This window comes from Pteropus medius, unplaced genomic scaffold (genome assembly GCF_902729225.1).
Source record: "Pteropus medius unplaced genomic scaffold, Ma_sr-lr_union100, whole genome shotgun sequence".
Taxonomy (NCBI): domain Eukaryota; kingdom Metazoa; phylum Chordata; class Mammalia; order Chiroptera; family Pteropodidae; genus Pteropus; species Pteropus medius.
In genome coordinates, this window is record NW_024351543.1 from 6,342,845 (window position 1) to 6,367,962 (window position 25,118).

At 32.7% G+C, this 25,118-nt stretch overlaps 1 protein-coding gene and 1 pseudogene across 3 annotated transcripts in view; one reads left to right on the plus strand and one right to left on the minus strand.

Moving 5' to 3' along the window:
• The window catches only part of STXBP5L (syntaxin binding protein 5L), a 260,367-nt gene that overhangs the window by 137,733 nt on the left and 97,516 nt on the right, over positions 1-25,118 (plus strand). For 2 of the 3 annotated variants that reach the window (XM_039843137.1, XM_039843139.1), the window contains exons 19-20: positions 21,038-21,189; positions 23,148-23,219. In XM_039843137.1, coding sequence (XP_039699071.1) covers positions 21,038-21,189; positions 23,148-23,219 — 224 coding nt within the window. The remainder of the gene's footprint in view (positions 1-21,037; positions 21,190-23,147; positions 23,220-25,118) is intronic. The other variant, XM_039843138.1, reaches the window with a different exon arrangement.
• On the minus strand, positions 13,712-13,830 carry LOC120586900 (uncharacterized; annotated as a pseudogene).

Here is a 25,118-nt window from a genome sequence, read left to right on the forward strand (position 1 = left end):
ATTATTTATCTAATGTTTGATATATTTAGATATTTTCTTTAAAATGCTAAGTGAATTTCTGAAAATGGAAAGAAGCCCTTAACTGGATTTTTATTAGATCAAAATGGTATAAGATAATAATTTAAATATAAACTATGATTATTTCTTTCTTGATGTCAAACTTGTGATAATATTTTCACTTTTAATGTTGTTAGAGTGTTGTTAAGATGTTATTACACTTGTACTTTGTATATACTTCTACACTTTTTTTTTTGGTTTTGTTTGTTTTGCTTGATTGTGTTTCCTATCATTTTCCTGCATGTGTTTCATTTTGAATGCTAGAATCAGATTCTTTGGTATCCAAATCCTAATTTTGCTGCTTTCAAGTTTTAGGATCTTAGAAGTTACTTAAATTTCTGTGCTTTATTTCCTTATCTGTAAAATGAGGACAATACATTGTTGAGAGGATTAAATATATTACTACATATAAATTGTATCTTTTAGATTCAGAGCAGGATACACATGACATATTCCAGATAGGATAATTTGAGGAGTTTTTAATAAATGGGTTATTTATCTAGGATGTAGAGAAACAACATGAGCTAGTATAGTATCCCAGGGCTAGAAACCACACAAGATAGTGTAATGTCCACAGTGCTTTATAACCACCTGTCAAAGAATAACTCCAAGACATAGTTAATTATTACCATGTTTTATTTACTTGAATATGAAGTAAATCAATAATAGATTGATCTTACCTAACAAATACAAAAACTGAATTTATATATAAGAAAAAGGAAAAAGCAGAGAAAGAAAAACCACAGATACTTTCTAAATGATGAAACTTGTGTTTTCATTGAGTAAGAGGTAATGAGAACAGTCAAGATATTTGCTCTTGGAAATCTTTATGAATCATCAACTAAACTAGTTTTAGTTATTTATGGCTTCTCCAGATGATCTTAGCTGTTTAAGTTATGACATATATGTAAAAGACATTTTTCATATTATATTTATCATCATTTGGGAATACTGCCATCTGAGGTATGCCAGGTCTTTGCCATTTTCTTCTTAGAATTTATCTTTTCCACTCTTTTGGTCAAACTCAGCCCCCAGGCTGATTGATTACGAGGTCCTCATACACTTTATGAAGCAGATTATTAAATAAGGCCCAGGATAATGCTTTGTAGCAACATTTAAATACCTGGATATTAGATGTCAAAGGAGCAGAAAAACATAAGGATAATCATAATTTTTATAAAAAAAATTGGAAACAACTTACTGTCCAATATTCTAGTTGAACTAAGTCTAAAATGGGAGACTAAGTCCTAAAGATCAATGTAATTGAGTTTAGCTAGCTGAGTAGCTCCATTTTCCCAAGATTATTGATTATTCTACTCTTTTGAAGAATTTACCAAGCGGCAACTGTTAACTTAGACACTGTGCAGGGTCTGAGATAGTTTTTCCCCTCTTACAAGCTAGTAGCCTGCTATACTTTTGTTTGTATATATCTTGACAGAAAACTGGTCTTTGGGTCAGAAACAAAGATAGCTTATTATTGACAACAAAAACAGCAGCTAGAGCAATACCTTACATCAGTTCCCTGAGCCTCAGTCCCAACAGAGTAACATGGTAAGGAACAGATTGGTACCTGCATGTGCAGGGGTGTTACGAGAGAAGAACTCTAAGTTTTAAAAACTCAGATTTGAAAATAGGTCTCCTGGTGACCTCTCTGTCCTTCCATCTGGAGAGATACCATCTCTTTACTCTGGAGCATAAGTACATTTTCTCTGGGGAAGAAAAGGAGAGAGCTTTATCTTTTCTTCTTTTTCCAAATTATTCTCACATCATTTTTATTGCATTAACTATGCTTTTTGTTTTTCCAGTTACAGTTGAAGTACAATATTATATTAGTTCAGGTTTACAACAAGTGATTAGACATTTGTATAACTTATGACCATCCCAATAAATCTAGTACTCATCTGACACCACACATAGTTATTACAATATATTGACTATATTCCATATGCTATACTTTACATCACTGTGACTCTTTTGTAACTACCAATTTGTACTTCATAACCCCTTCCCCTTTTTCACCTAGCCCCTTCCATCTGGCAGTCATCAGTTTTTTCTCTATCTATGAGTCTCTTTCTGTTTGGGTTGTTCATTTATATTCTTCTTTAGATTCCACATATAATTCAGATCATTGGTCTTCATCTGTCTGACTTATTTCACTGAGCATGACACTCTCTAGACCCATTCATGTTGTCACAAGTGGCAAAGTTTCATTCTTTTTTATGATTGAGTAATATTGCATTCTAAATATGTACCATTTCTTTATCCATTTGTCTGTTGATGGCTATTTAGGTTGCTTTCATATCTTGGTTAAATAATGCTGCAGTGAACATAGGGGTACATATGTCTTTTGAAATTAGCATTTTGGATTTCTTTGGATAACTATCTAGAAGTGGAATTGCTGAGTCATATTTTAACTCCTTTTTTAATTTTTTTGAGGAACCTCCATACTTTTTTTCATAGTGGCTGCACTAATTTGCAATCCCACACACAGTATACGAGGTTTCCCTTTCTTCCACACTCTTGCCAACATGTGTTGCTTATTGATTTATTGATGATAGCCATTCTGACAGGTATGAGGTGATATTGTAGTTTTAATTTGCATTTCTCTGATGATTAGTGATATTGGCCATCTGTTTGTCCTTTTGAAGAAATGTGTTTTTCATGTCCTCCACCCATGTTTAATTGGATTTTTTTGGTGTTGAAATTGTGACGTTCCTTATATGTTTTGTATATTAAACTTTTATTGAATGTATTGTTGTCAAATATGTACTCACTCCCATTACATTGGTTATCTTTTCATTTTGTCGATGGTTTCCTTCATTGTACAAAAAGTGTTAGTTTGAGATAGTCCCATTTTTCTTTTATTTCCCTTGCCAGGGGAGACATATCTAAAAAATATTGCTAAGGGCAATGTCAAAGAGTATACCGCCTTTGTTTTTTTGTAGGAGTTTTCTGGCTTGGGGTTTTACATTTAAATCTTTAATCCATTTTGAGTTTTTCCAAGCTGCACTTGCCGGACTTATATACCAAGTTCCTTTGCCAGGTTGGGGAAATTTTCAGTCTTTATTACTTTAAATAGGTTTTCAATCTCTTGCTCTCTTTTTATTCTGATACCCCTATGATGCAAATGTCGGTACACTTGATCTTGTTTCAGAGATCCCTTAAACTATCCTCGTTTTTTTAGATTTTTTTCGCTTTTTGTTTTGATTGGGTGTTCTCAACTACCTTTTCTGCCAGATCATTGCTTTGATCCTCTGTTTCATCTAATCTGTCTTGATGCCCTCTAATGTTGATGCCCTTCATTTCAGTTATCATACTCTTCATTTCTGATTGGTAATTTTTATGGTTTCTATCTCTTTGTTAAGGTTCTCATTGAGTTCATCCATTCTTACACTTAGTTCTTTGAGCATCCTTTTTAAAAAAAGTTTGGTTTCAAGTATCCAGTACATTGGTTAGACATTTATATAATTTATAAAACAATCCCCTTAATTGCTCTTTCTCTCCTCTGGTTTTCCACCTAGCCAATATATTAACACTAACTGTATTCCCTATGCTGTACCATTGAGCATCCTTATAATCAGTGTTTTGAACTCCATATCTAGTAGATTGCTTGTCTGCATTTCATTTAGTTCTTTTCTGTAGTTTTGTCCTGGTCTATCATTTTGGATATATTTCTTTGTCTTCTCATTTTGACTGACTCCTTGTGTTTGTTTCCATGTATTAGGAAGTATTGCTATGTTTCCTGGTCTTAGTAAAGTAGACTTACGTAGTAGGTGTCTTATGGGGCCCATTGGTGCAGTCTTCGTCTCCTGAGCCAGGTGCTCCAGGTGTGTCCCTTGTGTGGGTTGTGTGTGTCCTCCTGCTGTTGAGCCTTGATTGCTATTGGTATGTCAATGGGAGGGATTGACCCTGAGGCTGACTGACTATGAGGTCTGACTGTGACTACAGTGACAAGCTGTTGTGCAGTGGCTGATCCCATGGAGTGAGATGGGCTCTGGTGTCAGTCAAGTCCGCACTTCTGTATGTCTTTTGGAGCTAGTTGTGCAGTGCTCTCATGTGGTCTGAAATTGGCCCACAGATATATTTAGAGCTTCTTGGGAGGGCCTCTGGTGCAAGCCAAAGTCAGCCAGCATTTGTGCCTGGCTTGAGGCCACCTGGTAGGAGCTACAAAGTGATTTGTAGTTGGTTGCTGCTAGAGCTGGGCTTGGGGGATCTTGAGAGAAGCTATGCTGCGAACTGAGCCCAGCTGCCACTTTTCCTGGGCTTGGAGCACTTTGGTTGGCACCACAATGTGTGCTGAGGCCAGCTGCAGCTTGTGCTGGGTTTGTGGCCTCTTATTTGAAGCTACATTTCAAGTCAACACTGGCCACAACTTATGCCAGGCATGAGGCTTCCTGATGGGAGTTACAATGCAAATTGAAATTGATTGCCACTTATTCTGGGCTTGGGGCTGTTTTGCAAGAGGTATAATGTATGCCATGGCCAGCCATTGCTTGTTTTGGGTTTGTGGGCCTTTGATAGATTTTAGGAACGTTCACAGTACAAGTCAAGGCAGGCCACTAGTATAGAAAAACTACTGGAAGCTACTCAGGCCAGGCATGCTAATTGGTTGGGGTGGGCTCTCATGGAATCTCTAGGGCAGGGCAAACAGTGTTAGTGACATTAATGGAGAGCTCAGATTTGGTGCCTGCTCAAACCTGCTGGCTGAGTAGGAGGAGGGTTTAACAAAGGAACAATTGTGCCTGCTAATGGAGAGGGCTGTCCTGACCCTTGTCACTCCAGCCCTCACCCTCAAGTTAATCAATTCAGTTCTTCCCATATCTCCCTATCTCCTTTCAAGTTGATGTTCCTTCAAACTCCTGAGCAGGTGAGTTTGTGAGAGAGCGAGTCTATGTGTGGGCCCCTCAAGAGGAGCAACTAGTACTCCAGCACCCTTCTGTCTCACTCGGATGCAATCTTCACTGGTTTCACAACCAGATGTTATGGGCACTCCTCTTCCTCAGTCCAGGCTGGGGAGCTTGGTGTGGTGCAGGACCCCTCGATCCACAGCGGGTAGCTCCACAGCCAAGATGTCCCTCCCAATCACCATACTGTGGATGCGGGATCTACCCTTTCTGCATCTCCACCCTTCCTGCCAGTCCCCTCTTGACTGCTTTATACCCTTAGTTATAGGACTTTAATTCAGCTAGTCATCAGGTGGTTCTCAATGATGGTTGTTCTATAATTTAGGTGTTATTTTGATATGGTCATGGAAAGAGGCCAGCACAGGGTATAGCTAGCTACCCAACCATTTTAACTGGAAAAGAGAAGCCTTTATCTTTATTGTCCTGGAATATCTCCAGGGAAGGAGATGCCTCTAAACTTTACTACCTAGGATGTCTCCTTATACAAACATTTTAAATTTGATTGCAAATAACTTTACTAAGAGGACCCAGACAATAGAGAATGGGGAAATAGTCATGGAGAATTGTGTAATAATAGCAATGCAATGTTGTACTTGTTGGACATTATTTAGGAAAAATTTAGGCAATTTGTTTATGTTAGTCTGTGAGACCCTTAAAGCTTGAATTGTTTTACTCGCCAGCTGAGTGTATGATCACAGATGAATTGCAGATCTCTTATTTTTGTTTAGAAAGTTTTGCAAGAATAGAGATTCTTGTAAGAACCTTTGAAATCTAGTGTCTTGTACTCTTTGGATATAGAACCATATTGGACTTTTTAATAAAATAGGAGTAACTGAGGGTTTTTCTCTGAATTTGAAAAAATAACATAACAAATTTGAGTGAAAATTGATTTTACTATTTCACTGTGTGTGTTTTTAAGAGCAAGGACTTTTTTTTACATCAACATTATTGTACATTAAAAATCAAATTGAACATTGATTCAGTATTGTTATTGAATCAACAGAACATATTCAATTTCTATATTTATCCCAATAAAGTCCTTTATACTATTTTCCCCCAGAACAGAATCAAATCCAAGATCTTACATTCTTTTTAGCTTTTATTTTTAATCTCCTTTAATCTGGAGATTACAGTTCCTCAGCATTTATTTGTTTTTTCTTATGTTGATATTTTTCAAGAGTACAGACCCTTAATTGGTTTAATATACCTCAATTTGGAAAGTTTATCTGATACTTCTTCATGATTACAATTAAACATTTTGGGAGGTGTACCACAGAAGAGTGCCTTCCTTAGTTTACTATTTAAAAAGGCATATAATGATGGTTTATCCTAACATTAGTGGTGCTAATTTTGATTGCTTGGTTAAGGTGATGTCCATTAGGTTTCTATAAAATTATTATTTCCCTTTGTAATTTATGGGAGACTATGAAATTATGTAAACATTTTCCTCTTCAAAGATTCACATATTAGTTTTAGCATCCACTGGTGATTTTCTAACTATATATATGTATGTGAATGAAGTGTGTAGAACCTTTTATTGCTTAGAAGCTTACCAATATATGACTATATCACAATTCATGTATTCATTCTCCTGTTAATGCACATTTGGGTTATTTCTTTTTTGAAGCTGTTATGAATAAAGCTTCTGTGAATATTCTGTACACATTGTTGGGGAAATGTATTTTCATTTCCATCAGTAAATATCTAGGATTGGAATAGCAGAGTAGTAAGATAGGTTTAATTTTTATAAGAAGAAACAGCCCCAAATTTTTCAAGGTGGTTGTGTAATTTACATTCCATGTGCGAACATCCAGTTATTCCACATACTCACCAATAAATTTGTAAGTTGTAAGTCTTCTCAATTTTAGCCTTTCCAAAGGGTCTAAAATTGTGTCCATTTTTAGTTTGAATTTTTCTCATGACTAATGATGTTCAGTGCTTTTTTAATATGTCTATTGATTTGTAGATATTTTCTTATCGAATGTCTGTTCATATCTTTTACCCATTTTTTTAAAATTATTGAATGCAGGAGTTGTTAAAAATAAATTCTGTATTCAAGTCTTTTTGTTAAGTATATGTAATACTAATATTTTTACCCAATCTATGGCTTACTTGTTTTAAATGGTGCCTTTTTATGAGCATATTTTAATTTTGAAGTACCTTATCAGTTTCGTAAATGCTTATTGCTTATGTTCTAAGAAAACTTTGCCTACTTCAGGGTTTTTGTTTGTTTGTTTCTCTTGTGTTGTTTGTTTTTTGCCAGAAATTTTTATGTTTCGGTCTATGGTCAATCTCAAATTTGAGTATGATGTGTAACAGTTTATGTTGTTGTTGTTCCACATATATTCAGTGTACCAGTATCATTTGATAAAAAGTTTCTGTTTCCCATTGAATTCTTTTGGTGTGGTTGTCAAAAATCAAGTGAGGATCTATTTCTGGAATCTCTACTCCATTAATCTATGTTTCTCTCTATGCCCGTACCCCACTGTCTTAATTAATATAGTTTTGTAGTAAGTCTTAAAATCATGTAGTGTAAGTCCATCACATTTGTTCCACTTTTTCAAAATTGTCCTGGCTGTTCTAGGTCTTTTAAATTTCTGTCAGGAACAGAGCTGAGCTGGAGAGAGTTTAGCTGTTAGGTGTCAGAATAGGTGATTAACACAACTGTGAACCAAAACGAAGCTTTTAATCACTTACTTGGATGGTGTAAGCAAGAAGCTAAAACTGTAAAAAGCACCAACTTCCCCCTGTTCTATTTCCCCCCATAGAACAGCGCTCCAGTTGAGGATCAGGTGGATCAGTGCAGGCAAAGAAGTTTCCTTATGGTTAGGGTTGCCCCAAATAAAAGGCTCTGACAGCGTTATGGACCCTTAGGTTAGAGGCAGAGGGCAGAGCTAAGAGTGGAAGAATTCTGGATATATAGTCAGAGTGGGGAAAAGTGTCTTCAGAGTTTCCCACCTCCCCCTGTAAGGAGACCTCAGCAGAGGTGTTTGAAGAATACTTCTGCACAGGCCTCTAAAAAAGAGATCAAACAATGAAAGCAGTTCAGCTAGGAATGCAAATGGGCATTAAGAGCATGACCTGCCAGAGGGGCCTGAATTCTTGACTGCAGCTCCCTTCAGAGACTAAAATGCATTGGCTGTGCACTGAGTTTGATCCTGAGAGGACAGCATTCTCCCTAGAAGCCTGCCAGGAAAAGCTTTTAAATTACCTATGGTCAGACCTGAAAAATCACACAAAGGTTTTTTAGCCAGGAGCTGGACTCCTCAGTTTCCATATGCATTTTAGAATCTGCTTCAATTTCATTCAAAAAAAGCTTGCAGGAATTATGATTGTGGTCACGTTGAATCCATAGAAGAATTTGGGGAGAATTGGCATGCCAATATTATTGAATCTTCCCATCTATAAACATGGTATAGTGGTCAATATATTTGGCACTTATAATTTCTTCCAGCAATGTTTGTAGTTTTACAAGTATTTTTTGTAGTATTTAAAGTATATACTGGTTTTGCATATATTTGTCAAATTTATCCCAAAGTATTTCATATATGTATCAACTATTACAATAGTATCAACTATTATAGATGCTATTTTAAAATTCGCTTTCCAATTCTTCACTGCTGATATTTAGAAACACTAGTGTTTTTGTGTATTTAACTTATATCTTTAACCTTAATTCACATATTGGTCTAGTAGTTGTGTGTGGTTTCCTTAATATTTTCCACATAGACAAGCATGTCTCTATGAATATAAATCAATTCTACTTTTGAGTTTCCACTCTTTGTATTTTTTTTCTTGCCACATTGCACTGGTTAGGGCCTTTAGTATAGTGTTGAATAGACATTCTAAGAATGGACGCTTTGCTTTGTTCCCAACATTAAGGGGAAAATATTCAAATTTTCACCATTAAGAAGATCAATAGCTGTAGATTTGTCAGCGATTTCTTTTAAATCTAATTTGCTGAAAATTTTTATCATGAATGGTTTGCGGACTCAGTCAAATTCTTTTTCTGTATTAAGACGATTGTATTATTTTCTTTCATTTTGTTACTCTGATGTATTACAATGATTGATTTTCATATAAACTATTGTATTCTTGGGATAAATCACACTTGGTCGCAATGTATTATGCTTTTAAAATATTATTATATATGATATGGTGATGTTTAAATTTTTTAAATTTTTTAATTACAGTAGACATACAATATTATATTAGTTTCAGGTGCACAACACAGTGATTATACATTTATATAACTCACAAAGTGATCACCCTGATAAGTCTAGTACCTATCTTACACCATACATAGTTATTACAATATTATTGACTATATTTCCTATGCTGTACTTTACAACCTTGTGACTATTTTTATAACTGACAGTGTGTACCTCTTAATCCTGTCTCCTTTTTCACTCACATTCCCAACCCCTCTCTCATTTGGCAACCATTAATTTGTTCCCTGTATCTATGACTTTGTTTCTGCTTTGTTTATTCATTTATTTTGTTTTTAAATTCCACATCTAAGTAAAATCATATGGAATTTGTCTTCCTCTGACTTATTTCACTTAGCATAATACCATCTAGGTCCCTCCACTCTGGTGCAAATAAGATTCCATTCTTTTTTATAACTGAGTAATATTCCATTGTATATATGTACCACCTCTTCGTTATCCATTCACCTATTGATGAACAGGTGGATTTTATATCTTGGCTATTTTAAATAATGCTGAAATTAACATAGCATATATCTTTTCAAATTAGTGTTTTGGATTTCTTGGGATAAATACCCTGCAATGGAATTGCTGGGTCATATAATAGTTTTATTTTTAATTATTTGAGGAACCTCCAGACTGTTTTCCATAGCGGCTGCACCAATTTGCAATTCCACCAACAGTGCATGTTGTTTTCCTTTTCTCCACATTCTTGTCAACACTTGATTGATTCATTGATGATAGCTATTCTGACAGGTACGAGGTGATATCTCATTGTGGTTTTCATTTGCATTTCCTTGATATTTAGTGATGTTGAGTAACTTTTTATATATCTATTGATTACCTGTATGTCCTCTTTGGAGAATTGTCTATTCGGGTCCTATGCCCATTTTTTTAATTGGAATTTTTTTGGTGTTAAGTTGTATGAGTTCCTTATATATTTTAGATTATTAACCCCTTATCGGATATATCATTGGTGAATATCTTCTCCCATTCAGTAGGTTGGCTTTTTGTCTTGTTGATGGTATCCTTCTCTGCACAAAGAGTTTTTAGTTTGATGTAGTCTCATTTGTTCCTTTTTCCTTTTGTTTCTTTTGCCCAAGGAGACATCTAAAAACAATATTGCTAAGAGCAATGTGTTTACCCCATTGTATATTCCTGCCTCCTTTGTCATAGATTAATTGACCAAATAAGTGTGTCTTTATTTCTGGGCTATTTTGTTCCAATGATTTATGTGTCTTTTTATGCCAATATCATGCTGTTTGGATTACTAGCCTTGTAGTTTGATATCAGGTAGTGTGATGCCTTCTATTTTCTGTTTGGATTACTAGCCTTGTAGTTTGATATCAGGTAGTGTGATGCCTTCTATTTTCTTTTTTTCAAGATTGCTTTGGCTATTTGAAAAATTTGGGGGGTCTATATAAATTTTAGGATGATTTGTCCTATTTTGGTGAAAAATGCCATTGTTATTTAGATAGAAATTGCATTGACTCTGCAGATTGTTTTTGATAATATGGACATTTTAATGATTTTAGTTCTTTATATCCATGAGCATGGTATATCCTTCCATTTATTTGTAACTTCTTTGGTTTTTCTTCAGTGTCTTATAGTTTTCTGAGTACAGGTCTGTTACCCCCTTGGTTAAATTTATTTCCAGGTATTTTATAATTTTTTTTTGCAATTGTAAATGGAATTGTTTTCTTAATTTCTCATTATTGGGGTATAAAAATACAACCTATTTCTGAATATTAATTTTGTATCTTGCTACTAAACTGAATTCATTTATTCTGAAAATTTTTTGGTAGAATCTTTAGGGTTATCTATATATTGTATCATGTCATCTGCAATACGGCAATGTTTTCTTAGGGGTTTTTTTTTTGACGAGGAATATTAATTTATTTCTTTGTCAGGTTTTGTATCAGTTTTTAGGCTTCATAAAATGATTTTAAAACATGTTCCCACCTGTTTTATTTTCAAAAATTTTTGCATAAGATTGGTATTATTTCATTCATTGGTGTTTGACAGAATTAGCCAGCAAAACTATCTCAGCATAGAGTTTTCTTCGTGAGAATATTTTAAATTACAAATTCAACTTTTAAAATATATAAACGATCATTCAGATTTTCTACTTTCCTTTGTGCCAGCTTTGGCAATTTGTGTTTTTCAAGAATTTTGTCATTCATCTGAAATGTGGAAAAAAGCAATAAACATAATAATTTAAAATGTTTTTAGTAATAGTTTATTTTAGTATAATTTGTATAACTTAACATTTATCCATTAGTGTTTACTATTAAATTATTTTTGTAAATTTGCTAAGTTGTGCAAAGCAATCAAATTTTAGAACATATTTATTACCCACCCTCAAAAGGCCCTCCATATTCATTTGTCATCAATTATCATTGCTAGCACTAGCCTTAGACAACCACTAATTTATTTTCCATCTCTATCGACTTGCCTTTTCTGGACATGTTGCATACATGGAATAATTTAATATGTAGTTTTTCATCCAGCTTCTTTATCTTAGCATAATGTTTCTGAGGTTCATTTGTGTTATAGAATCTCTTTTATTGCTAAAACAGTGTTCTGCTTTGTAGAAATGCTACATTTTATTTTTCCATTTATAAGTCAATGGATATTAAAGCACTAACATATTTAAAGATACAAAATAGAAATATATTTTTAAATATTTGATTTTTCACTTATTTTTTATTTCTATAAGTACTCACATATCAACATTATTTATAAATGCCAAATAGAAAAGTACTCCATAAGATTTTCAGAGACTTTATAATCTGGACTTTTAATTTCCTTTCTAAGTAAATGAACTATATTAGTTTCTATATTCAAATACATTTTATACTTATAAAATAGAAAAGTTTATTAATTCTTGTACAATTTTGAAGAGCTAATATACTTTAAGAGAGATGTTGATTAAGAAAGCAAAGATAGGAAAATAAAAATTAGTTATTTTTATTATAAATCTCAGATCTTGAAAATATCTGGTTGTTATAAAAATTTGCTTTCCAAAATATTGGAAGAAAAAAAAAATCTCACCTTTTTTTTCCTCAGTAAAATTATTTTGTCTTTCTGGTAGGTTAACCAAAACATCCAATTTTAAAAATCTTTACCTATTCTTTTCTTGCTTTCTTTCCAGAACACTCAGGGGGACCAGAGTCTATAACTCTAGTTGTGATTCTCTTAGACTGTCTTTTTTGTTAGTAATTTAATTAACTAAGTATTTATTAACATTAAAAATGAGTTTATGTTATATATATGAAAAAATTCACCAACTTTAAGTATACAATATGAGTTTTGACAAATATACACGACAAATATAAATCACGTAACCACCAACAAACTAATGATATAAGAAGTATCCATCTTCTCAGAAGGTTCCCTCGTGCCCTATTTAATTGTCACCCCTCACCCTCTGGTAACACAAAAACACTGATTTGCTTTCTATCACTATAATTTTGCATTTACTACCATTATATATAGAAGCATAAATTATTTGTTTGTTTCATTTTCCTTAGCATAATGTTTTTGTGATTCATCCATGTTGTTGTATTTACGGGTTGTTCCTTTTTGTTGCTATATAATATTATGTGGATATAAAAATGTTTATCCATTTTCCATTTGATGGAAATCTGGGTTGATACCAGTTTCTGGCTATTATAAATAAATATGTTATTAATATTCAGGTAGAAGCCTTTATATAACATTTGTTTGCATTTTCTCAGGTAAATAAGAGTGGAATTACTGGATTATATCCTATTTGCTTATAGCCTCTCTATTTTATATCATTTTGCAATGTATAAAGGTTTCAGTTATTACACATACTTGTCAACACTTGGTATTATCAATTTTATAATATAATCCAGCTGGGTGGGTTCAATGGTACTTAATTTACATATTCCTGGTGACTAATGATTTTCTGCATCTTTCAAGGACTTATTTCACATTTGTGCATTTTGTTTTGTAAAACCTTTTGCCTACTTTTAAAAAATCAAGTTGTCTTATTATTACTCAGAGTTCTTTGACTATTTTGAACAAGATATGTATTTTCCAAATGTTTTCTATTATCTATGGATTGCCTTCTCATTTTGTTAATAGTATCTTCTGAAGAGCAAAATAATTTAATTTTGATGTCATACAGGTTATTTTTTATTTTATATTTTGTTCTTTTCATGTCCTATTTAACTGTTGCCTATGATTTTCTCCTCATCCATTTTAAGTTAGTTTTTGTGCATAATGGCAGGTAAAAATTAAGGCTCAATTTTTCACTTATGGATATCCAATTGTTTCACCATCATTTATTGAAAAGATTTTCTTTCCTCCAAATTGTAATAGCACTTTCGTTAAATATCAATTGACCATTTATTTATGTGTGAGTTTGTCTATGGACACTTCTGTTTCATTAATATTTATGTTTATCTTCATTTCAATATAAGTCTGCTTTTTTTTTATGCGAGGCAACCCTTGGTCGACCTCACAGATTGCAAGGACCTTGTCAGCTTACAATCCCTTATGTTTTATTTTTTATGCCTACAGCACCTGGTCTTCCTAGGTGGTCTCCCATCCAAGTACTAACCAGGCCCAGCCCTGCTTAGTTTCTGAGATCAGACGGGGTCAGGCTTGTTCAGGATGACATGACCGTAGACAATACAAGTCTGCCTTGATTCCTGTAGCTTTAGAATAGCTCTTGAAAAACATATAGTGAAAGTCCTTAAGTTTTTTTTCAAAACTGTGGGCTATTCTAGATTTATTACATTTCCCTTTAGAATCATGTTTTTAGTTTCTTAACAAAAAAGATGTCTGCTAGGATTTCGTTTGGAAGTTCTTTGACTTTGTAGATCAATTTGGGAACAGTTAACTTTGTCTTCTGACCATTGATCAAGGTACATCTATTTATTTAAATCTTATTTAATTTACCTCAGCAATGTTTTATAATTTTCAATATACATAATTTCTACATATATTATTACATCTATGCCTAAATATTTTATATTGATGCAATTATGAATATTGGATGGAGAGTTCTATAAATTTCAGTTTAGTCAAGGAGGTTGATAATGTTCTTCAGAACTTTTATTTCCTTACTGATTGTTTTCTCTAATTGTGCTAGCAATTATTGAAAGAATGTTTTCATTCTCAACCATAATTGTGACTTTGTCTTTTTTTCCCTCCAGTTCTCAGTATTTCTCCATGTATTTTAGGTGAATCCACTTTAGGAACACTATAAGTTCTTGATGAATTGACCTCTTAATCATTCTCCAAGTTTATCCGTCAACATTTTTCTTGTTCTGAAATATACTTTGTACTAATATTACATTAATATAGTCACTTCAGACTTCTTTTAATTAGTATTTTCATGTTACTATATGTTTTCTATCCTTTTAATTGATATTTAAAGTGGATTTGTCTTAGTATTTATTTTAAAAATTTTAATTTTAAAAAACTAATTTTTATGGCTTGTTCTACAGTTTACATATCTTTAACTTATATAAATGGATAAGTAAATAAGTAGCATTATACTTCCTTGCATATACTGTGAGAACTTTATAACAATATTCTCCCTCTGTTAGTATTGTTGTTGTCTTGTATTATTTCTATACATGCTACAAACCCTACAATATGTTGTTTTTATTTGTTTTATTTTGCTTAATTTTTAAAATTGAATTTATGGGGTTAACATTGGTTAATAACATGTAAGTTTCAGGTGTGCAATTTTATAATACCTCATCTCTGTATTCCCTTGTTTGCTGACCACCCAAAGTCTAGTCTCCTTCTGTCACCACATATTTGACTCACTTTACCCTCTTCATCTTCTCCCCAAACCCCTTTTCACTTTTTTTCAACAATGTCTTATAGTTTTCAGTGTATAGGTCTTTCATTTCCAACAATTTGTTTATTCCTAGATATTTTATCCTTTTTGTTGCAATGGCAAATGAGATTTTTTCTTTTTTTTCTGATATTTCATTGTGCTGGTACATAAAAATGCAACTGATTTTGGTACATTAATTTTTTATCCTGCAACATTATTGTATTTGTTTATTGTTTCTAATAGTGTTTGGGTGGAATTTTTAGGATTTCCTATACATAGAAGCATGTCATCTGCAAATCGTGATCATTTTACTTCCTTCCCAATTTGGATGCCTTTTATTTCTCTTGTCTGATTGCTCTGGCTAGGATTTCCAGTGCTATATTAAATAATAGTGTCAAGACTGGACATCTTTTTCTTGTTCTTTATCTTAGAGGAAAAGCTTTCAGTTTTTCACCATTGAGTATGATTTTAGCTGAGGGTTTGTCTTTATAATGTTGTAGTACTTTCCACCTATACCCATTTTATTGAGTGTTTTAATCATAAATTGATGTTGTATTTTGTCAAATGGTTTTTCTGCATCTATTTATATGATTATATGATTTTTATATTTTATTTTGTTAACATGGTGTATTACATTGATTTGCATATGTCGAACCATTCTTGCATCCCTGAAATGAATCCCGCTTGATCGTGGTGTATTATCTTTTTAATGTAGTGTTTTATTTTAATTGCTAGTATTTTGTTGCGGATTTTTATTCATCAGAGATATTGGCCTGTAATGTGTGTGTGTTGTTCATGCCTGGTTTTGGTATCAGAATAATGTTGGCCTTGTAAAATGAGCTAGGAAGTAGTCCCTATTCTTCAATTTTTTGGAAGAATTTGAGATGCATAGGTATATTAAATTTTCTTTGAAAGGTAGAATTCATGGCTGAAGCCATCTAGTCCTGGACATTTGTTTTTTTGTAGGATTTTTATTACTATTTCAGTTTTGTTACTATTGATCAGTCTATTTACATTTTCTAATTTTTCATGGTTCAGTCTAGGAAGGTTATAAATTTCTAAGATTTTGTCTATTCCTTCTATATTATTGAATTTGGTGGCTAATGGCCTTTCATAGTATTCTTGTATAATTCTTTGTATTTCTGTGGTGTCCATTGTAACATCTCTTCCATTTGTGATATTATTTCAGTCTTTTCTCTCTTTTCCTTAGTGACTCTAGCCAGAGGTTTGTCAATTTTATCTTTTCAAAGAATCATATCTTTGTTTAATCACGACTTTGTTGACTTTATGTTCTCTATTTCACTTAATTCTGCTCTAATTTTTATTTTCTTCCTTCTACTGACTTTGGCTTCTTTTTTTTCCCTTAGTTCTTTAAGGTGAAATGTTAAATTGTGTGAGATTTTTCTTGTTTCTTGAGGTAGGCTCGTAATGCTATAAACTTCCCTCTTAGTACCACTTTTGCCACATACTCCAAATTTTGATATGTCGTATTGTCATTTTTATTTATCTCTATGTGTCTTTTGATCTTGTCTTTGACCCAGTAGTTGTTCAATAGAATGTTGTTTAATCTCCACATATTTGTGTTTTTTTCCAGCTTTCTTTTGATAGTTAATTTCCAGTTTGATATTTTGTGGTCAGAAATATAATTGGTATTATTTTAATCTTAATTTTACTGAGACTAATTTTGTGCTCCAACATATGATCTATCCTTCAGAATGATCCATGCACACTTGAGAAAAATTTATGTTCTATCGTTTTGGGATGCAAAGCTCTGTAAAAATTGATAAATAACACATTAAACCAAATGGACATAAAGGCTGATATTTCCTTATTTACTTTCTGTTTGGATGATCTATCCATGGCTGTCAATGAAATATTCATATCACTTACTATAATTGCATTTTTGTCTGTCTCTCCCTTTAGATCTGTAAGTAATTTCATATAGATATATAGATAGATACACACACACACCTATCAGGAGAGCACCCATACATACATATAAACCTACATGTTATTTCTTCTTGAAAATTGTCCCCTTTATCATTAAAAAAAAGTCTCTGTCTAAAACATTTTTTAAATAATTTTTTATTTTTCAATTACAGTTGACATACAATATTAGTTTCAGGTATATAACATAATGGTTGGACATTTATGTAATTTAAGAAGCGATTACCCCAATAAATTTAGTACCCATCTGATACCATAGTTATTCCAATATTACTGACTATATTCTCCATGCTATACGTCCCATTACTCTGTGCCTTTTGGTTGGTGAGTTCAGTCTATTTACATTTAGGGTAATTATTGATATATGAGAACTTACAGCCATTTTGTCTAGTGCTTTCTGATTGTTCTCTCTCCATTGTTTCCTTTGTCTCTTGTGTTTCTCTCTGCTATTTTAGTTCAGTGATATTCTATGATTTTTTTTCCTCTTCATTTCTTTTTTTTATGTGTCTCTTATCTAGATTTTTGTTTTGTTGTTGCTATTAGGTTTATGTAATAAAAAGTTCTAGATGCAGAGTAGTTCTTTATCTTCTGAGTACATCTTATCTCTATTCACATGTGCAAGTTCAGTCCTTTTCCCCCATGTCTTTTATGTTGTCACAAATTATCCCTTTTTATGCTGTGCATTTATTTCCAAATTGCAGAAGCTATCGTCTTTTTTAAATGCTTTCCCTCTTTAACTTTTATGTTTTAATTAAGAGTTTAATACTCCTTTCTGAAAGAGTTGCAATTTCCTGCTTCTCTCTGTGTTTGTTATCATATTCACAATTTTGTATCTTTTCATATTTTTATTTCAGGTAGAAGAGCTCCTTTTAACATTTGTTGTAATGCAGATCTTGTGGTGATAAATTCCCTCAGCTTTTGTCTGGGAAAGGCTTTATAGGTCATATCTAAAGGATAACTTTACTGGGTATATTATTCTTGGCTGGTGATTTCTCTCTTTAAATATTTACATATTTGAGTCCAGTCTCTCCTAGCTTGTAAAAGTTATGCTAAAAACTCTAATAATCCAGTGGGTTCCCCTTTATAGGTTAGTCTTTTTTCCCCTGGTTGCTTTGAGAATTCTTTGTCATTTATTTTAGACAATTTTAATATAATGTGTCTTAGAGAAGGTCTCTTTATATTCAGATAATTAGGTGTTTTGTTACTTCTTGGATTTGAGGGACCAGTTCTTTTCATAGGTTTGAGAAGTTCTCATCAATTATTTGTTTGAATGGGTTCTTTGCTCCTTTTCTCCTTCTGATATTCCCATTATTCTTATATTGTTCTAATGGAGTCAAATAGCTCTTACAGAGTTTGCAATTTTTTAAACTCAATTCACTTTACTTCCACATGAGTCATTTCTAGATTTTTGTCTTCAAGATCACTGATTCTTTCTTCTAATCAGTCTTTATTTCTTAAGCTCTCTAATTCATTCATCATCTAATTTATTGAGTCTTTCAGTTCCAGAATTTGTTTGGTTCTTCTTTTAGTTTCAATCTTTTGGTAAAGTACTTCTTTGCTCATTAATTTTATTCCTGAACTTGTTGAACTGCCTTTCTGATTTTTCTTATATCTTGTTGAGATTTTTCAGAACTGCATTCTTAAATTCTCTGTCATTTAAATCAAGTCTTCTATGTCTCTGAGTTTGTTTTCTGGAGACTTTTTGTTTTCTTTCTGGACTACCTTGGTTTTTCATGGTACTTGATGGATTATTTCTCTGTATGGTCATTTGAGATATTGAAATCTTCTTTAGGTACTGTTTTGCTTTAATAATTTAGCAGGTTGGTAAGTAGAGGTTTTTCTTTTATCTACACAGTCAGAGACATCAGTGGGGTGGCATCGCATCATCTGTGGAAAATGCCCCATATTCCCTGAAGATGTGGGTGTCTCCTCATTCTTACTGTAGCACCCCCATGGTTGGATACGGTAGGTGATGGGGCTCCAGGCATGTGAGTTCCTAGTGCTCTCTTCCTGCATCCAAACCACCTATACTATCTTAGGTGTCTCAGTTGCCTCCATCAGGCTTTCCTGTGATGGGTTAGGGAGTAGTGAGTTCATGCACTGCAACTTTATTTTTTCCACTAGGACTACCTGCAACGTGCATCAGCCACTCAGGCCCGAATGATGCTTGTGTCGTCCTTCTCTGGACTGCCAGTTGAGGGCTACAACCCAACACCTCCACTGTTACCATGTCAGCTAGAGTTGGGAGGTGGATTTGCATGTCTGCATCTTTGTTTTTTTCTCTCAGACTGAGGCTGTCACACTTTTGTACTGCATCTCCTCCTCTGTCACTGGCCTCAATCGCAATGTGTACTAGACACTCAGGCCAGAATGCTGCCTATGCCCTTCTCTGGGCTGCTGAGTGAGGGCTTCAACCCAACCCTCCATGCTACCATGTCAACTGGGGCTGAGGCCAGTGCAGGACTGTGTCTGGGGCTCCCCATCTCTGTCCTTCCTCCTCGCCTTCAGATGTCTCAATGTGTGTATCTCTCAAACTTGTTTGTGTGTTGAGCATAGAATCATTTGTTGAATTATAGTTGTCCAAGGAGAGAAACCAAGAAGTTTTCTCATTCTGTTGTGATGCTCACATCACTCTACTATTCTTATTTTTAATTCAAAGACAAAAATAATTAGTTTTGTTGTCATATATTCTAGTTGCCTAATTTTTTCCTATCACTACTACATTTGAGAACTCTATCACACTCGTAAGCAGAAGTGACTAACTATAGAGATTTATTTTTAATAGATTGGGGTGACATTGGTTAATAAAATATTATATAGTCTTCAAGTGTATTGTTTGAGAAGACATAACTATTTTAACATGAAAAGTTTAAAGATATTAACTTGCTATAATATGTAATATGTATAATATTGCATTTACTTATAACAATATTAATTCTACTTTTGTGTGGAAAACTTTCAAAGTATATTAATAACAAATTTATGATTTGTTGTTTCTAAAAATCCTGTAAACTAGATAAACCTGGTATTATAATTCTCATTATAAAGTAAAGAAACAGGCTTGGTAATGTTCATTAATTTTTCTCAAAATCACATAACTTATAAAATGATAGAGGTAGGATCTTTTGACTTTTATAACACTTTTTCCAGTTTCCAAAATATGTCTTACTGGATGGTATAAAACTCTCTATGAAACAGCAAAACATCTAGAATCCTAGAACTTTTAATTTTTTATGAGGAAGGTAGTATGATGTAGTAGAAAGAGCTAGATTCAAAGTTGGCAGATGATTTGCCAGCCAAGTTCAAGCTAAGAAATAAAACAGCATGGAACTTATACAAAATGAACAAAACAGCACTCATACAACTAATGTATATTTCACTTTGGAAGCAAAAAGCAGATTTACAATTGTTCAGCTAGAAGAAATGTTGTAAATGAAGAAAAAAAATTATTGTATGGTTGAGGTGACCAAAATTACTGCTTAGAAGAGTGGTTTTAATTTTTCAGGAGATTTAGTTATGAAATTAATCAAATAGCCCTTGTCCTTTAATAAATTGGACAAAATTTAAAAAGTGAAGCATTTTTATAAATGAAAGTTATAGTTGGTTTACATCTACTACACTATCAAAACTTTAAATATATGAATTTTTATGTAATATTTGTGTTAAAATACTCTTTAAGAGAACTAATTTGAAGCCTAATAACTATAATTTTATTTGAAAAAGCACCTAAGCACCTGTAGCTTTTAAAAGTGTGACATTTCTTGACCTATTTCTCCTTTACAAAGCAAAAAAGATGTGTGATTCTTTTGTAAAAATATAAGACCAAATTGAAGAGCAAATTAGGTAATCACTACTTACATTTTTAAATTGATGATAAAATGTGATTGCAGGTCATTCCTGTTATTTTCAGTGGTCATGGCTATTATACAAGATCAACCTATCTTATATAAAGGCAAAATGTCCTTCCTAACTTTAATCACTACCCGACATCCAAACCCTACAGCATTACTTTCCAGTAATCTTATTTTTAATTCAAAGATAAAAAATAGTAATGATTAGTATGATACATTCTAGTTGCATATTTTTTTTTCTCTCAGAGTTGCATTTGGGAACTGCAATGGGTTGGCTGTGGTGGATTTTATACAGAAGACAGTACTATTAAGCATGGGGACCATTGACCTATATAGATCAAGTGACATATACCAACGACAACCACGGTCTCCTCGAAAAAACAAGCAGTTCATTGCAGGTAGGAGATAAAACAAGATGGTTATGAATTTAATTAGTTCATCTGTTTTCTTACCTTTAGATTTTTTTGTCTGTCTTCTGTAATGCTATTAAAATGCATGGCAATCTAAAGTGAGCATAGTTCACGATACTATGTAAGTAAAACTGGGCAGAAACATAGGGTAAACAAGGCATTTAATATCAAATTGAATTCCTAGGAGATAACAGAAAATAAACTATTAAATATAAAAACGCTATCAAAATCAGTCTCTCTAGTTGAAAAAAACTGCTTGCAATGGTTGTGTTAAAGAGGATAATTTTCTTCTAGTATATTTGGTCCCTTTAAAAATATAATTTTCAGTTAAAAGTTATATTTTAAAAGTATTCATTCATTTAAATTAACCTCATATTTTACCTGTCATCTTTCCTTGTCGAACGGTGACTTTCTAGGAGATATTTTAACAAATGCACTAAACGTTATTTAACATTTAATAATGCTATGAAAGATGACATTTTTCTTGACAGGATCAATAAGTTGATTTATTTAACTATAAAAGGAAAATATATATGGTTAATTAGGATATAAGAAATACTTTCTACATAATGCCAAACTTTGATATGTCAGATCATCCAAAGTTTTCCTGAAATTGCAACATATATCCAAATAGTTGGCTTTGAAAACATTGTCAAAATTTTGTATATTTTCTGTTTACTGACATAGTTTAAAAATTTAGGTAAAAATTGCTTGGGCTAAAAAGTAGAAATACATCTATACAGTATTATGTCAGTGGACAGAAAATATACAGCTCATTTCAATTTTAGACATTTTTAAACATTTTGTTAATCAATTGAATATTGAAAAGACTTTACTAAATATACCTATGAAAGAATATTTTAAAATAAAAAGAGTACATAATGGTAGATGTTATTTTTTTAAATAGCAGGTGTGCAAAATTTAACATCTGAATGTGGCAAGTTTTCTTTTGGGCTAATGAAAAATTACTCGATATACTGAAATTCTCCCTCTTTATTTTTCTTTGGTAAACCTCAACCCTTTCCAAATTGTTAGTTCTGATCCTTTATGTTTTGTTAGGAATCACATCTTTTAGCAATATCTTCGGAGTGCTGGAAATTTCAAATTCTACAGGTTCTGCCTCAATTACTAATGGCTTTTGAAAGGAAGACAGAATAAGAAATCGTTCATGCATGTACCATAAGATTCTCTCATGGTTTGGAAAGAGAAGGTTGATTTTTGAAAGTTTGTGGACTCTATGGTAGGAAGATGTTAAGGGATAGTAGGCACTCTTTGCATACTAAAAGCACCGATTGAATTAGAAAAGCTTTGGATCCTATGACAGCATCCAAATCACTTGCTGGATATACACAATGGGAAAACAAAGTATATATTTTGACAAAGGTGATACAGATGTTATTTCATTTAAACTCGTTGAGCCTCAACATTTATGATTAGAGCTTAGAATTGATGACGTTAAAATCAGGAAAAACCATGATTAAGTCATAAATTTCATACTTAATGTATAAAAATGAGTATTTGCTTTGTTATTAAAACATTAAAGATTAATATCCATAAGCTTTCCTTTTAATACTGAAAATTAAAGACAACCATTTTTTATATTTATGAGATACTTATACATAGTATTTGAAAGCCATATAAGTTTACTATGTAAACGTATAAGAAATATGCCATCTATTTTTAAATTTGATTAAATGAAATTACTACAGCATTCTCATCATTCATCTATCACCTTTTACTTTCTAATTGGCTTATTTTTTTTAGTATCTTCTCTCTAATTTGATTTTTTAATATCTTCTCTTTAATTTGATTACCTAAACTTGCGGCAATTTCTTCATCTTGGCTGTTCTAGATTCTGGTATGATATCACTTCCTTTCACTTTAGACTATTTTTTTTCTCTTTCCTCTGCCTGCTGCTGATGCTGGTGTTCTGGCATGTTCCAAAGACAACTTTTGCATGCGTGGCCTGTCTAACTTTTATCCTGATTTAACGAAACGGATCCGTACTTCTTATCAGAGTAAGTTCTATAAAGGTTAGGCATTTTAAGTTATAATGCTTGAGTTAAATCCATACATCTATGCTCAGTAATGTGTTTTTTAAAACACATTCAGCATGCATGCAAATTTTTGTTTTGTTATGGAAGTGCAACCTGATAATTTTAATTAAAATTATAAAAATATTTCCAAAATTTATTGTCATAGACCCATTTACTCATATCCATTGTTTCAGTGTTTAGTTAAAACCATGCAGATCATGTCCTATTAATCCAAGAGTCACTCTCTTTTGTTTTGAGGAGGGTGTCCTTGTAAATAATGAACCCGATTTGTCAGTATCAATAATTGAATGCTTTCTTATTTTGGAAACCTTGTGCCTTTGGCCATTTTCTAAAACTATTCTAACTGAGGCCACAAGTTTTCCTTCTTCTAAGTAATTAGATTTCATAGAAGTAGTTAAGTATCCCAAATTTCTGATGTTTTGTATTAAAATAGAATACACAAACATTTCTGTAGTTATTTTAGATATCAAACACTGTGAAGTTAGATAATTAAATTTACAAATAAAAGTCAATAATATTTACCATGGTAACAATTGTAAATCTAAAGATAGTGGAGTAAGCAATTTTAAAAACTCATGCAGAAAGAGTAGGGAGTGAAGGTATGATTGGAGGTGTAGATACTAGTGATATTATGCGTAAATATTATTGACATGAGATGTTTATAATATGCAAATCAGTATGTTATGTTTAAAATCACATTTCTTAACAACATATACAAGATAGCCTCATAGTTGTATAAAATATACACTCATATATGTTGTTTATATCTTGAATTTCTTCAGACTTCTTTTCACTAGCTTGTAGATATTAACGGAATCCTTAAAATATTTCTGGGAGTGCCCTGAAGGTGACTTATTTTTGCTCATAAGTTCCCTAGTTTTCTACTCTAGCAGAGCACTCCCTTTTGGGTTGCTTCCTACTGCCTCAGCTCCTGGTGCCTTATGATGGAACACTGATATCTATGTTGGCTTCTGCTGCTCCCTATTGTGCCAGGCTTGTACACAGTAGTGTTTGAACCATTTAGTTTGTATGCTACCTGGATTTGTTGTATGTTTACTTTTATACATAGTCTCTTTATATCCTCTACACCCAGCACAAGTATGAACTCAGTAAGTAAATGATGATGGTAGTAGGATAGAGAATGACAGCAGGCTCTTTATGCTCACATGAACAGAGAGGGACTTTTCAAATTTGACAAATGAGAGCAGAAATAGCTTCTGTAGTTACTGGGTTCATTAGAATTTTGCAAAAGAAATCATAGGTCTTTCTAAACAAAGACCTATAGTGTCAAGACAGAAGTGAAATCAAGTCATTACAAAGCCATAAGAGATCCTCCATGTCTTCATCAGTAGGCTCCATAGGGGCTCAGACAAGCCCTGAGATTTGAAATCAGATGTTTTAAAACCTTCTCTTGCTAATCGCTCAAAGAAAATAGTGTCATTCCCACAATCCAGAAGAGAAAAAAATTATAATTCGCATCTACGTCTACTTAGCATTGTACTGGAAATTCTAGCCAGTATTGTCAGGCAAGTAAAATAAAAGTTATCAAGATTGGAAAAGAAGTTTTAAATTATCTTTTTTCATAGACATGGTAATCCATGATCAAAATCTACAAAAGAGCTACTGGAACTAATAAGTTCCAGTAGCTCTTTTGTAGCTACTAATAAGTTTAACTAAGTGCAGGATATGAGATCAATATACAAAATTCAATGAAAATCGATTTTATTTCTACACTCACAAAACAATCTGAAATAGAAATTTAAAAATCCCATTTATAATGGATAAAAATATGAAACACTTAATCATAAATTAGGCAACAGATCTGAAAGATTTATACATTGAAAACCAGAAAACATTGCT